The sequence below is a fragment of the Pipistrellus hanaki genome (genome assembly GCF_964339955.1).
Source record: "Pipistrellus hanaki genome assembly, chromosome: 1".
In the NCBI taxonomy this organism is placed as follows: Eukaryota; Metazoa; Chordata; class Mammalia; order Chiroptera; family Vespertilionidae; genus Pipistrellus; species Pipistrellus hanaki.
In genome coordinates this window covers 61,353,845-61,369,301 of record NC_140503.1, presented here as the reverse complement: position 1 = coordinate 61,369,301, position 15,457 = coordinate 61,353,845, and the positions used below count along the sequence as shown (strand labels likewise).

The following is a 15,457-nucleotide window of genomic DNA, read 5'->3' as shown; positions in this document are numbered from 1 at the left end:
AGAGGAGTTTACTGGAACCAAAGGCTACACGCTTTCCAATTTCACAGCCTTGTTTATTTTCCCACTCATTCATTCAACTGCGCGTGCAATGAAGACCTATTGTGTTTCCTGTTATGACCTGTAAGTTATGAATCTTACAATAGACTTTACATTGACCTGAAGCCCTGTGAGCTTCATGAGGAGGCTACAGAACACAGCCTTTCCCAGAGTTACTTGACTAGAGAACCGTTTTTTCCTTTGAACATCTATTTACAACCTCCCAGAATTGCATTCCACAGAACAGAGGCTGAAGTAAGAAGTAAAAAGTGAAAAGGCATTTTTGTTTTGTTCTATTAATCCTCACCAGAGGATATTCTTTTTCACTGATTTTTTTTTTTAACTTTTTCTTTAGAGAGAGCGGAGGGGAGGGAGACAGGGAGAGCCGATGCTGCTCCTTGGGCATCTGGAACACCAGCTGCTGCCCCTCGACGGCCCCTTCCATCAACACTAACTCCTGCTCATCTTGAACCAAACCTCTGGAATGCCTGTGACCAGGGCACGGTTCCTCCCCTTTGTGCCCAACTGCTGAGAGTTTTCTATATTTGATGTCTCACCTCCCACTCATTCCTCGACCCATCACCACCTGGGTTCTATCACCACCACTTACTGACATGGCTCTTGCGAAGGTCACCCTGATTCACGCCGGCTAATCCACTGCTTCTATTTTCATCCTTTCCCCGACGAGCCGACTTTGCTGACCACCCCTCTCCTCTCTTTCCCTGGCTTTTGTGGGGAGTGACTGCTGTTTCACCTGTCCAGTATCCATTTCCAACACCCTGAGGAGGCACCTCACCCCACTCCGAGTCCACATAGTTTGGGGTTGACAACCCCGCTCAGGCAGGGGTTATTTCATTCCCCCGGGCTCTAGGGAGTGGCTCAGGGATGGGCATTTGGCCAAAGTTGAATGACTGAGACTCAAACATGAGATTTCTGCTAAACTGTGGGGGAAGAGATGCTCTTCTTTCCCACCGGGGCTGCTGAGCTGACGGAATATGAGTCTGGAATTGGAGACAGCCACCTGCCCACTCCATGAGGGGAAACGGACTGAGAAGGAAGTCAGCCTGCGGGAGGCAGCAAAGCTGAGTCCTCAGCTGATTGTGCCCCGTGGGGTCCTAGGCCAGGTCTAAAGCCAGTACACCCGGTCTTACCAGTTTCATGAGACGATCTGTATTCTTTTTTTTTTTTTTTTTTTTTTTTTTTACTTAAGCCTTTTGTAATAAATGCCTGTCACTTGCAACCATTAGAGCCCTAAGTCGGCTCCGAGCCACATCTTCCCCTGACATGACTCCACCTCTTCACTGACTTTTTCCAAGTGTCTCCACAAGCTCCTTTTTCTCTCACTCCAGATCCGTATGTCTGACCCCTCGTGGACTCTATACCTGTGCCCACTTAAACCTGGGTTTAAATCTAAGCTCCTAATTACGCCCCACTCTTCCTCCTCTTAGGTCCCCATCTCGGTGGATAGCGCCTGTTACCCAAGAAACCTGGGCCTCACCTTTGACACCTTCTTGCCCTCACCTCCTGGTCTCCTTAGGGCAGTTAATTCCCAGGGCTTGGCTTTTAGGTTGAATGCTCGGGGAGGATTTTCTAACCGCCATCTCTTCATAACTTACAGGTCTTCATTGCTTTTAGGGGCACATCCAGAGCCCTAACGGCTTGTGGATTCTTTTCTATATTCCCCATGAAACGCTAAGCTCTGTGATTAGCCGGGCCCATTCCCGAAATCAATATTATTTGAATAAATGAACAGTAGGTTGTATAGGTGTGATCTTATATGTTGTAATTATAGTCTTATTCTTCTGTAAAAATGAAAATGTCTATATCTCAGAGAGATCTGGAGAGGGCATGGTGGCATGGTATCTGGCTATGATTTTCAGGGGCTCCAGTGCCTGGATGAGGGTGAGAACCACCAAGTTAGCTCTTGTGTTTTTCAAATGGGATTATTATTTTTTTTAATTTTTAAAATTTTATTTATTTTAGAGAGAGAGGAAGGGAAAGAGAAACAGTGATTTGCTTCAACATATCTATGCATTCATTGGTTGATTCTTGTATGTACCCTGACAGGGGATTGAATCAGCAACCGTGTTATATGGGACCATGTTCTAATCCACTGAGTACTCAGCCAGGGCTCTAATGGGACCTTTTTAAAAGGGTGAATCAAGCTACCTCCTGTGAGTGCCTTCACCTCTCTTCTCTTTAATAATGCAGTCTAGAGCTTATCAAAGGAATGACGTAGAGTTTTGTTCTTGAACACAATCTGTTTCTATCCTTTTTTGAAAACTGGGACATCTGGCTGCTTCCAATTTTCTGATACTTTTCATACTCTTCACACTTTCTTAAAAAACACCAACCATAGACCTTTGAGCACAAGTACATGTTTTTCCTATACCATCCTCCCATCCATCCATCCATCCATCCACTCAGGTACTTACTGGGCCTTGCCTGTGCAGGCCCTTGAAAGCACCTCATTCCCAGGGTTTGAACGCCCTCTCAGTTACGGCTGGGCCCCCTCTACCACTCTGGATCATTTTCAGAGGAAAAAGAGGAAGCAAAATAATAGCTGAGTAGTTCTGCTTTCTGTTGATGTTACAGCAAGAGTCCCAAGCTCACCATGTTTTAGTGGGGCTCCTAGTTCTTCTCAGTTAGGCGGGGAAAGCAGTGGGCCTACGGCTTCCTGATTCTTTTTCTTGTTCTAAATATGCCTACGAAGGCTTTTTAATTGTTGGAGGCATTTCTGCCCTCTCAGCCCACTCGCTCCAGCTTCTTAGAGCTTGTTCATACTACCCATAAACCTTGTTCGCCCCCTTGCACATGAACCCCCTTTTCCCTATTAATATTATATTTAAATAATATTTAAAGTTTTATTTAAATAAAGTACAATTACTTTATCAAGCATTTTATAGTAAGATATCATACCCTGATTTTTAGTAACTTGCGTGTTATGAAGAATGAACACAGTTATACATTGATAAGAATATGTAGGGGGAAAACCATCTAGGGATTGTGTGCTGGCGAATCCCTTTTTTCTCATGTCTACTCCTTAGTTCCTTTTATCCTTGTAGTATTGGTTCTTTTAGTTATTTCCACTTCTTCATTTCTTTTTTTTTTTTTTTTTGCTTGCTTTCTTTCCGGCATCCATTTTTATTTTAAATTATTGCACACAGATGCAGGAATTTCTTGACTGGCATAAATTGCAGAATTGTGGAAGTTAAATAAATCATAGGATGTTCAGTTTTGGAAGACTCATTTTTTTAACATTTTTATTGAGATACAAGAGGCCCGGTACATGAATTTGTGCATGGGTGGGGTCCGGCCAGCCTGCCCAATTAGGGCTGCAGGCAGTTGGCCGGCTGGCCCCAACCCCTGGTTGAACTCCTGGTCGAGGGGACAATTTGCATATTAGCATTTTATTATATAGGATATTTCACATACCATAAAATTCACCCTTTTAAAGGATATAATTCTGTGGATTTTAGCATATTCACAAAGTTATGCAACTAATACCACTATCTCATTTTAGAACACTTTCATCACCCCCATAATAAACCTATATCCATTAGCAGTCACTCTCTATTCCTTTTGCAGTATAGACATACAATTGTTCCACCATCATTTGTTGAAAAGAATATTTCTTCCCCCATTGGATTGTCTTGAAAACCTTATTAAAAAATGTACCATATAAAGCATCAAACAGACTGTCAAATTACAGTGGGAAGGTTAGGGCGAGGTGGGGGAGATAAGAGATCAACCGAAGGGCTTGTATGCATGTATATAAGCATAACCAATGGACACAAAACTCTGGGGGGTGAGGGCATGTATAGAAGTGGGGTGGGGGGTAAAGGTAAGATATGACACACATAATACCTTAATAAAAAAATGAAAAAAAGTACCACAGATGTATGAGTTTATTTCTGGACTCTCGATTCTACTCAATTGATATATATGTCTAAACTTAAGCCAGTACCACACCCTTGTTTACTATAGCTTCATAGTAAGTTTTAAAATCAGGATGTATGAAAACTCCAGCTTTGTTCTTTTTTTAAGATTGTTTTGGCTATTCTGGATGCCTCACATTTCCAAATGAATTTTAGGATAGGCCTGTCAATTTCTGTAAAGAAAGCAGTTGGAATTTTGGTTGGAATTGCACTGAATCTATATGTCACTTTGAGTAGTACTGCTATTCTAAAAATGTTAAGTCTTCCAAACAATAAACATAGGATGTCTTTCCCTTTTTTAAGGTTTTCTTGAATTTTTATCAACTAAGTTGTATAGTTATTTTATTTTTTTCTGGTTAGACAATCATATATTTTACAGAGTGATCCTCCTGATATTTCACGTAAAGTTGTATAGTGGTTTTTAAAAATATATATTTTATTGATTTTTTTACAGAGAGGAAGGGAGAGAGATAGTTAGAAACATCGAGGAGAGAGAAACACTGGGGATGTGCTTGCAACCAACGCACGTGCCCTTGACCGGAAATTGAACCTAGGACCCCCCAGTTCACAGACCACGCAATATCCACTGAGCCAAACCAGTTTCAGCAAAGTTGTATAGTTTTAAATGTGTAAGTTTTACACTACTTTTGTTAAATTTATTCCTAAGTATTTTATTCTTTCATATACTATTATAAATGGAGTTGTTTCTTAATTTCATTTTCAGATTATTCATTGCTAGTATATAGAAATACAATTAATTTTGTATATTGATCTTGTGTCCTGACACTTTGCTGAACTTATTTGTGAGTTTTAAGAGATTTTTAAAGGATATTCCTAAATCTTCAGAACTTTCTAAGATCATGTCCTCTATGAATAGAGATAATTTTACTTCTCTCCAATCTACATACCTTCTATTTCTTTTTCTTACCTAACTGCCTTGGTCTCTGACCTTTTAAAGCCCATACAGTTTCTTGAATAACTTCCCTCTTTTCTCCTCATTAGAAATTTTTTTTTTTTTTTCTGGGAAAAGGGGACAGGGTGTAGGAGGAAGAAAGCAAGCCAGGCTTTTAAAAATCAAAAGTTGCAACTGTGTGGATTGAACTGATTTTTGGTGAGCCTCGTATCCTCTCAGTGGAAATGTCTTCCTTCACAGCACCTGGCCCAGGGATTTCTGGGGGAAATCTCGGAAATCTGTTCTCCTTGGGTTTGGACACAAGCCTGGCTGAGCCCAACATCCACCCTTCCTTGGCTGTCGGAGCCTAAGATGTCATGGCCATTTTCTTTGTGCCCATCTCTTTTTCTCCTCTTTTTTCTTCTTTGCTGGTCAGAGGTAGAGCACCAACAGTTCCTCTCATTGCATCTTCTGTCTTATGGGAGATGAAAACTGTCAGTGAGACAGTAGGCTTTTCAACTGCTCAGCTTCTACCCCAAAGAGACTTTGGCAAGTATCTGCATCACATCTGAAGTCTCCTTTCAGGACAGTTTTGTGATCCCTGTGAGGACAGTCCACCAAGTCTTTCCTTCGATTCGTCCTCTTCCTTGCACGTGGGCCCCTCATGGTGATCTCATGCAGAAGTGAGGGTATTTTTCTTGACACTCAGATTCTTTATCCACCCCACCCAGGAGACCTTTTCATTACAACAAGCCACACACTTAATTTCCTTATTCCTGATGAAGGTCATGGCTCACCATGTTTTAGTGGGGCCCCTAGTTCTTCCCAGTTATGGGGAAAAGGAGGGAGAGTAAGGTTCCATTACAAGGGTGTGGAATGGCCCTAGCCAGTTTGGTCAGTGGATAGAGTGTCAGCCTACAGACTGAAGTATCCGGGTTCAATTCAAGTCAAGGGCACATGCCTGGGTTGTAGGCTAGATACCAAGTAGGGGGCGTGCAGGAGACAGCCAATCAATGATTCTCTCTCATCATTAATGTTTCTATCTTTCTATTCCTCTCCCTTTCTCTCTAAAATCAATAAAAAAATATATTAAAAAAAAAAAAAAGAGTGGAATGCACACCAAAGGCCTTGCTAAGTGGCTTTGCAACAAGTTAAGTGTCTCTCCATATCAGTGCAGGCTCCATTATCAGTGACCTCTTGGGATGTGCAGAAAGCCAGGTGGATAGAATATATAACTACGTAGATAGGTGCACCCCACAGCCAAGTATGAGCTTCTAGTGCCCAATGGCTGGAAGCAAACTACACAGGCACTGCCCAGCCTCAGCGACAAGGTAGCCATGGATGCAGGCAGCATCCAGGATGGTCAGCACCCTAGGCCAACCCCTCCGCTCCCAGTTACAGTGCAGGTCTCCAGAGGGTAGCTCCCTTTTGTTTGGGGCTTTCCTCTCAGGAACTAGATCTCTTCCTCTTAGCTTCACTCTGAAACCAAACTCAGGTCTCTGGTGCCTCAGCAAGCTTCCGACCACCCTGATTTCCTTCTAACTTCGCAGGTCCACTCTATGCCTGCTACCCAATGCCACAGTCACTTAGGCCAGGAGAGGTCTCAAGAGCAAGTGACTTTCTGATATGGTAACTCCCCCCTCACCCTGAGGCTGCACATGGCTCAGTGCCTACTGAGAAGTGCTCCGCTTGGATTGAATCTCCAAGTGTCAGGTCTCAAAATTCTTCTTAAAACTATGTTTGGCAATACCACAAAGCTCCCACAAAGCGATGAAGCAGAGAAGAGTGAGGAACACTGAAATAAATTTGTAAACTGAAAAAATATATAGATCAATTCACGCTCCTCTGAATTGTGCTCTCCTACTTTAGGCTTGCTTCTTATGCCGTCTATGGGAGCATAGTGAGCCGCATAACACCCAGGGGGGTACAGAATCAAGGGCTCCCTAATCACAAAGGGTATAATAAAGCCCTCGTGGCAGACGGGACTGCCCGGGGTGCTGTGAACACGCCACCATTAAAGTCTGCGATTACTGTAATTATAACAATGCCACTTCCTCATCCCGTATCTCCCGCTCTTGTACCACTTGAGTAATACTTCATTATCCCATATACTTAAAAATTTGTTTTTAAGACCTTAAATGTATTGTCTTGTCATCTTTCAAAGTTCCAGTTACTGTAATATTTCTATGGATCATTTTGAGCATCTGGGGTGACATATTTAATATTGCTTTCAACATAGTATAAGCACCAAAAAAAGCAATTTAAAAATTATTTTCTTTAGTCTTGCTTCAAATTCAAGTTACTATCTAGAACAGCAATTTTCAACCTTTTTAAATCTAAAAGCACAAAACCAATTACTAAAATTTTGCGCACACCAAACAATACATTGTATTTTTTCCAATCTGACAAAAAATAAAAATAGGTATAATTTTCATTCATTCACACTAGACGGCTATTGTGCCAGCTGTTGTCATTTTTTATTTGACAATCTAAGGGAATAGAGGTCAGTGCCCCTGACTAGTCAGGTATTGCATGTTTTAAAAACTCTTGTGCCACACCAGTTGAAAACCACTGGTCTGGAACTATATTTCAATATAGTATATTTGCTTGGCTGAATTCATTCATAGAATATCTGTAGGCCTGGACTGAACATATTTCCTGTAGTGACAGCTACTCTATTTGTGGGAACTATTTAGGATTCTGGAATGGAGAAAAAGAGAGCACTACTTAATAGCAATGGCATGCATCCAAATATAGATACAGTGTTCTGAACACCTGTTGAACATCAACGATGAAGAAGCTGTTATAATTTCCAAAACCCTGGACCGAAACCTTACATTACCAGGCACTTTGTTTCAATTGACACAGGATTTAATCCAGGAAAACAAGTTTCCTCACCAAAGAATGGCAAGTCTTAATATGCCAGCTGCTGTAAGAAGTAAAATAGCCTCTTCAAAAGTCTGTTTCAATGTCAATTATTTCCCATCAGAAGTCAGTACCGAGGAGGTTGTATTATTGAACCTTCGGGCACGAACAGTAATTGTTTGCTTTTGGAGACGCAGAGGGCATGACAAATATTTTTAGTTGTCAAGGGTGACCAGGAAGAAATGACCCACCTAAGAAATGGAAACTAAGTATAGTAATATGACACTCCCTCTTAGCTCCACTGGGTGCGGTGGTTTGCTACACGCAGCTTACTTCCTGCGGGAGGATAAAGGCAAGACTGTGCAAGAACTGAATGGAGGTGGCCTCTCTACCCTTAACCCTTACCCCCAACACTGTGTGTGTGTGTGTGTGTGGGGGGGGGGGGGGGATGGCATGCGACCTCAAGGGAAGGAAGGGGTCATAGGCAATACGCTCAACTGTTGCCATTCATTCATTCATTCATTCAATAAGTAGTTACGCGTTGGGTACTATGTGAGAGACTGAACTCTCCAACGATGACTCAAAAGCCCTTCTGACACCCCACACCACTGCCCTCATTTCCAAGCACTAGGCCTCACTGGCTCCTCAAGATGCTGATTGTAGCCAGACGGCAGGACAAAGGTAGCCAGAGCAGCTCCTTTCCTCTCCAAGAACAAGGAAGGAGGTTTGAGGTCCGTGAGAACAGGTTCCCAGACCCTCCTGCCCGCGGGAGGGCCGCGGGCCCCGCTCCGGCGGCCGCGCTCCGGGCGGGCGGGCGGGCCTGCGGTCACCGCGCTCTGACGCGGAACCCGAGGTCGCGGCGATGCCGGAGGGGGAAGCGGCGGCGAGGGGGTCCGCGAAAGGGGAAGTGGGCGCTGCCCGGAGCCCGAGGGCGGGGGCGGCGGGAGGCTGGCGGCTGCCGCGTTCGCCAGGGGGAGACCGCCCCCAGCCGAGCCCCGTGGTGCGGGGCGGGGGTCCGGGAGGGGCTGCGGCGGGGCGGGCGGGGGTGGGGGGGTTACCTGATGAAGGTGGTCTTGCCCGTGCTGTACTGGCCCACCAGCAGGATCATGGGCTTGTTGTCGAAGTCGGCGTCCTCCAGCGCGGGCGAGTGGAACTCGTGGAAGCGGTACGCCTCCTCCAGCGGCAGCACCTTGCGCAGGTAGAGCGAGCGCAGGCCGCCCGTCACCGTCTGCACCGCGTCCGCGCCGCCCGAGCGCTCGCGCCCGCCCGCCTGCCGCCCCATCCAGCTGAACATCCTGCCGCGCGTCCCGAGCCCGCCGTCCGCGCCCGCGCCCGCGCCCCGCGCCGCCCGCTCCGCCCGGCGCCGCTGCCACGCCGCTGGGGTCTGACCCTCCGCGCTCGCGCTGGACTGCCCTGGCTGCGCTCTCCGCCGCGCGAGCTGGCCCCGCCTGGCGCCCTGGCAGCCAATCGCCGGCCGCCACGTCACGAGCGCTCGTTCACTATTCAGAAGGGCTCCCTCAAGTCCTTCCTCATTGGGCGGCTGTCAGAGCGGGGTGGAGGCGTCAGCCAATGGGGAGGAGGCCTTAATGAATTACCGATGACGGAGTCCGTGTGGAGCACCAGGGCGGGTAGGAGGATGCCCCTCCGGCCAAGTGACGCAGACCCGGCATCCAAGGGGCCTTCGGAGTCGCCCGGTCTCCGCGTCTGGCCAGGGGGCGGTGGCTTCCGGGCAAAGCTGAGCTGGCAAAGTCCCCCCAGAAAACACACACAAAACAAACAAACAAACAAACAAACAAACCCGTGAGCTCCTGGAGGCTCCTTAGTCTCCTGCAATGTTCACTCATTTCCTCCTCCCTCTCCCCCTTAGACATCGATACTGGAGACGAAAGTTCAGAAAGTTGACCGGCAGGTTCTTTCCACCCGCTGATAGGTTATTATGACCTTTGTTTTATTGCTGGAGACCTGGACCCACGGACGTAATGGACAACATTTTAAGTAGGGGAAGCAGCCTACAATCTGCTTGGACATGCTGCTCTTACTTTCACAAGCTGCCTCCACTAAATTCTGGATCAATTGAAGGCCCTTCGTTTTTCTTTATTTGATTCTCTGTAAAATTGAAGATTTAGTCATCATCCTCATGAATTATCAATTCCCACATAGTGACATGTTACCTCCCAGCTGTCTCCTTTTCAAGTTAAAAAAAAACAACATTTACCTAAATTGAAACTGGAAGAAATAATTAGCCATCACTTTTGGGGTCCTAGGTTACAGTTTTTTAATATTTCTCAATTGTTTTTAGGGTATTTCTCAAGCATGATCCATGGGCCCACCTGCATAAGAGCAACCAGGGGTGTGTGGTCCTCAAGCCAGACCTGCTGTGTTAAAAAATACTGAGTAGGGATGGAGCTCAACAAGTGCCCCAGGTGATTCTGATGTGCCCTAAGTTTGTGAAAATATGATGCACAACAGTACTCCTCAAACTTGACAGAAATGCAGATTCTGATTCAGTGGGTATGGGGTGGGACCCAGGACTTCCCATTTCTAATAAGTTCCCAGGTGTTGCCAAAGTTGCTTGTCCGTGGACCATACTTTGAGCACCATGGCTGTGGTAAAGACAGAACAGGACTTGGCACCAAAAGACCTGAGCTTAAATCCTGATCATATAAATTACGTATGGCTCTGTGACCTTAAATGCAATGAGTTATCATTCTGCCTCAGTTTCCTTGTTTGTAAAATGGGAACTCTTTTGGAGCTGTTGTGTGAATTAAATATTTAGAGGAAGTTATATGTAAGCATGGAAGGAAAAAGAAAGGCACGAAAAAATGAAATTAGATATTGGTCTCATGTCAAAATAAAACGAAGATTGAAATGGAAAAATAAAATGAAAAGCATAGAACTACTAGAGAAAGGTACAGGTGAAGATTTATAGAATTTTAGAAGGGAAAATTCTAAACAAAGCCAAAGACAGAAATTATGAAAGAAAAGGTTGGTAGATTTGTCAACAAACAAGTAAAGGCTTCAGCGCTAACCGGTTGCTCAGTGGTTAGAGCGCCAGCCCTCAGACTGAAGGGTAGTGGATTTGATTCTGGTGAAGGGCATGTACTATAATTACAGGTTAGACCCCTGGCGCCTATTGGGGCGCGAGTATGAGGCAACCAATCGAGGTATCTCTCTATCTCTCTGTCTCTCCCCCTCCCTTCCACTCTCTAAAAATTAATAGAAAAAAAAATTTATGGAAAAAAATCCTTGGGTGAGGATTAACAACAAAAAAGTAAAAGCTTCAATGTATTTTAAAACATACATAAAAAACAAACCCATATAAAAATACTCTAACCATATGATGCAGAAATTGTGTTTCTTGGTACTTACCCAAATGAGTTTAAAAGTGAACACAGGCAATTGCTATGGAAAAAAAATTATGGTGGTCCCTCAAAAAATTAAAAATAGAACTACTATATGATCTAGCAATCCCACCTTTGGGTATATATCCAAAAGACTTGAAAGGAGGGTGTCTAAGAGATATTGTACATCATGTTCATAGCAGCACTATTCACAATAGTCAAGAGGTGAGAGCAGCCATGGTCTCTTGATGTATGAATGGATAAACAAAATGTGGCATTATACAATGAAATATTATTCATCCTTAAAAAGTAAGGAAATCCTGTCACATGCTACAATCTAGATCTTGAGAATATTATGCTAAGTATAATAAGCCAGTCACAAAAAGACATAGAGTGTGTGATTCCACTTACATGAGGTACCTAAAGTAATCAAATTCATAGAAACAGCGAGCAAAATGGTAGTTACCAGGGGCTGGGAGGAGTGTGAAATGGGAACTTGTGTTTAATGGGTGTAGAGTTTCAGTTTTGCAAAATGAAAAATTCTGGAGATGTGTTGCACAACAATGTGAATATACTAGTAGTTAACACTACTACGCTATACGTACTCTTAAAAATGGTTAAGATGCTAAATTTTGTTAGGTATTTTTATCACAATTTTTTTTTTAAAAAAGTGAATGTATAGGATTTTTGTACTTTTGTAAAAAAAATTTAAAGTATCCAATGAGAAGATGAGGATAAACCCCCAAATAGTAATGATCTCTGAATTTTGGAATGATAAGTGATTTTAGTTTCCTTCTTTATGTGCTTTTGCATTTTTTGATTTTTACACAATAATCATATTCTTGTTTTACAATCAGAAACGTTTTTTATTGCCCTTAATCCTAAAAGAAAGGAAGGAAGAAAGAGAAAGAAAGACTTGAAGGAGCCTGGCCCACGGGATACACCATCGTGTCTTCCTTCTCTGTCTTCTTACAGCCAGTGTCGGCTTTCTTCTTCTTGTTCTGCCCTTGGGGAGTGGGAGAGTGGCTGATTCTCCCCACGGTCACTATCTTGCACCATTTGCAAGTTGTGATAGTCTTCGGGTTTTCTTTCTTCAGACTAAACCATCCCTATCTCTGTCACTTTTTAAATTTGAATTCAATTGTTTTTCAGGTTAAATCATATTACAGACCATTGAACCAGGGGTCTTCAAACTACGGCCCGCGGGCCACATGCGGCCCGCAGAGGAGTCTGATCCAGCCCGCCAGGTTTTTTGGGCAGTGAGCGCAGCCAAGGTGTTACAGTAGGGATTAGTAGTTCATATAGTCCGGCCCTCCAGCTCTCTGAGGGACCGTGATCTGGCCCCCACTTTAAAAAGTTTGAGGACCCCTGATTTATTCTATAGGAAGTGCTATTGGTGCCTGGAAACTTGTTGTATTGAATAATTCTTTAAAAATTTTTTTTTATTGATTTCAGAGAGGAAGGGAGAGGGAGAGAGAGAGAAAACATTGATGACGGGAGAAATCACCGATTGGCTGCCTTCCACACATCCTTCACGGAACCCAAAACCCGGGCATATGCTCTGACTGGGAATGGAACAGTGACATCCTGGTTCATAGGTCGATGCTCAACCTCTGAGCCATGCCGGCCAGGCTGTATTGGATAATTCTTAAAATAAGTAACTGGGTAATAAGACACAACTGTCTTTGCTATAGGAATATTATAATTGTAATCCTTGTGGAAGTCCCCTCCCCACCTTCACCTTGGTAATTTGCTGGTCACAAGGTTTGCTCTAGATTATGTGTAGTGTCGTACTCGGATCTCTTTAAGTCCCAGAATGGTTAAAGGCCTGGGCGACTTGTGACGAGGAGATTAGAGGAAGTATTTGGCCTGGGAAGAGCCCTCTTCACTCTCAGACACATCTTTTCTTTTTTGGTGGCAACTTACCCAGGTTACTGCTGCTACTTGGAGATGTAGCCTTTAGGAAGTGCAGGTGGCAATGTCTAGTAGGTACTTGCAGCAAGATTGCCAATTGTCTATAAATCATCCTTTGTCAGTAATAGAACTGATTTTTAGCTGAAGATGTTGCAAAACAGGTAAAAAAAATTTCTTGTCTTTCTCCTATTATGTGATCATGAGACTACGTTCTGGTTGCTTTGTTACCTGAAGTATACGTGGGAGTTGCAGGAAGTCTCCTTTAAAGAGAAAAAAGTTCAGCCTGGCCAGTGTTGCTCAGTGGTTGAGCATTGACCTATGAACCTGGAGATCACAGTTAGATTCCCGGTCAGGGCACATGCCTGCATTGGAGGCTAGATCTCCAGAAGGGGACATGCAGGAGGCAGCTTATCAATGATTCTCATCATTCATGTTCCTCTCTCTCTCTCCCCTCCTCTTTGAAATCAATAAGAAACAAAACAAAACACACCCCACATATATTTTTTTTAAAAGTTCAATCTTTCTTTTCCCTTCTTCCTTCCTGTAGCCTGGGATATAACTATACAAGGGATGGTAAGTCAGAGAGCTGGAAGGAGCAGGATCCCTGAAGAATCAATGAAGTGCCATGCCAGCCCCGGGCTGCCTCCCTGTGGGTTTCTTCTACATAAACGCATTTAAGCCACTTGGTCAGGTCCCCATTCGAGATTAAAGTAATTCCCAACTAACACTGGAAATGGAGTCTGTGGTAATAAAACCTAAAATGTGACATTCACTTAGTGGAAGAGGAGCAAGGTCAACTTTAAGGATTCATCTGTTGCCACGTGAGGTTTAAAACTTGGCCACACATTTTGTCTACATGCCTCCTTTCAAGAGATGGAATCTTGGTGCCCTCCCCTTCAATCTAGGCTGGCTTGTGAACATTCTGCCCACAGAGGACACGGTGCTACGCGGCATCTGAGGCTAGGTCTAATGCTCCCTGCACCTGCCACTGAAGCAATCTCATATACACCCAGGAGCCACTCACGCTTGGAGCCTGAGCGGCCATTTAAGAAGACCGGCTATGCCAAGACCAGCGCGCGGGGGAGGCCACAGGAAGGGGCTGTACAGGCGGTCAATCAGGCTCAGCCCGCTCTTCATCCTCCCCCATAGCATGTCCAGCCCAGGCACCAGATGTGTGAATGAAGTAGCCATCTCCTCAGTGGATCCTTCAGCCTTATCTGTTCTAGATCCCAGCCCCCTTCCCCCGAGCAGCTTAAGTCATTTGAGCTGAAGCCCCACACACGGAGCAGATAAGAGTTGTCCTTGCTGTGCCCTTTCCAAATTCCCGTGGGCATAATCAAATGGTGGGGTTTTTTATGTCTTTATACTTTGGGGGTTTGAGGCTCAGCAACAGATAACTGGAACAGCTAGTAATTCTTATTATCTTGTTAAGATTAAAGTTTAGGTTTCTTTCACAGAAAAGAAGTCCAGAGCTAGGCAGACCAGACTGGTTTGGTGTTTCAGTCAGCAAAGGCTCAGACACTCTGCTGCCCGGGATGTGGACAGAATGGATGGCGCTGCAGCAGCCATAATGAGCCAGAAGGCAAACTCGAGGGTGGCAACTGAAATGAGCCTGGGTCTTTGATAAGAAATACATACAGAAGTAATGCTAACTGGTATAGAATTTGATCACATGGATCAAGAACTTAGGAAATCAGTTTGGCTAGAGTTAAAGGTTTCAGAGTTTTCAAAATAGAAACAAACTCTGAAAGTTGAAGTCCTGGGTGTATATGAGATTGCTTCAGGAGAGCATAAAGTGAGAAGACAGGAGAGCGAAGGAGAGAACCTCCAGGAATACCAGTATTTAAAGGAGAACCGGGAGGTGAGGCCCGGGGAAGGCCTTGAAAGCAGGAAGAAATCTAAGACAGAAGGTATCCAGCAAACCTGGCTCCTTCCACCCTGGCTGGTTTGCCGCAGTGGATAGAGCATCGGTCCTCAGACTAAAGGGTCCCGGTCAAGGGCACCTACCTCCGTTGCAGATTCGATCCCTGGACCCGATCAGGGCATGTGCAGGAAGCAAACAATCGATGTGTCTCTCTCTCATCGATGTTTCTTTCTCACTGTTTCTCCCCCACCTACCACCCTGTCTAAATATCAATGGAAAAAATATCCTTGGGTGAGGATTAACAACCAAACCAACGGGAAAAACAAAAAACAAAAACCTGGCCCCTTCCTTCTAGGGCTGGGTTGGCAGCCCCTAGCATATGCCCTTGGGTGCACAGCTAATATGGAACTTGCTCTTTGCATTGCAAGGCTCTGTTTCCGTGTGGGCCTCCTACTTGGAACCAGAAGGAAACTCCTTGAAGTGTGGGGTCAATTGTTAATCCTTTTCATTGTCCCAGTGCCTACAACAGTGACTAGTACAGAATGGGGAGGCAATAAATAGTTGGAGCAGAGCGGAATTGAACTGCTGTCGGCCAGGAAGTCATGGG

At 44.6% G+C, this 15,457-nt stretch overlaps 1 protein-coding gene across 1 annotated transcript in view; it reads right to left on the bottom strand.

Moving 5' to 3' along the window:
* Window positions 1-9,152, bottom strand: part of EHD4 (EH domain containing 4) — a 76,525-nt gene extending 67,373 nt beyond the window's left edge. The window contains exon 1 of the mRNA XM_084885495.1: window positions 8,790-9,152. Coding sequence (XP_084741621.1) covers window positions 8,790-9,025 — 236 coding nt within the window. The 5' untranslated portion in view covers window positions 9,026-9,152. The remainder of the gene's footprint in view (window positions 1-8,789) is intronic.
* Between the last annotated feature and the right edge of the window lie 6,305 nt (window positions 9,153-15,457).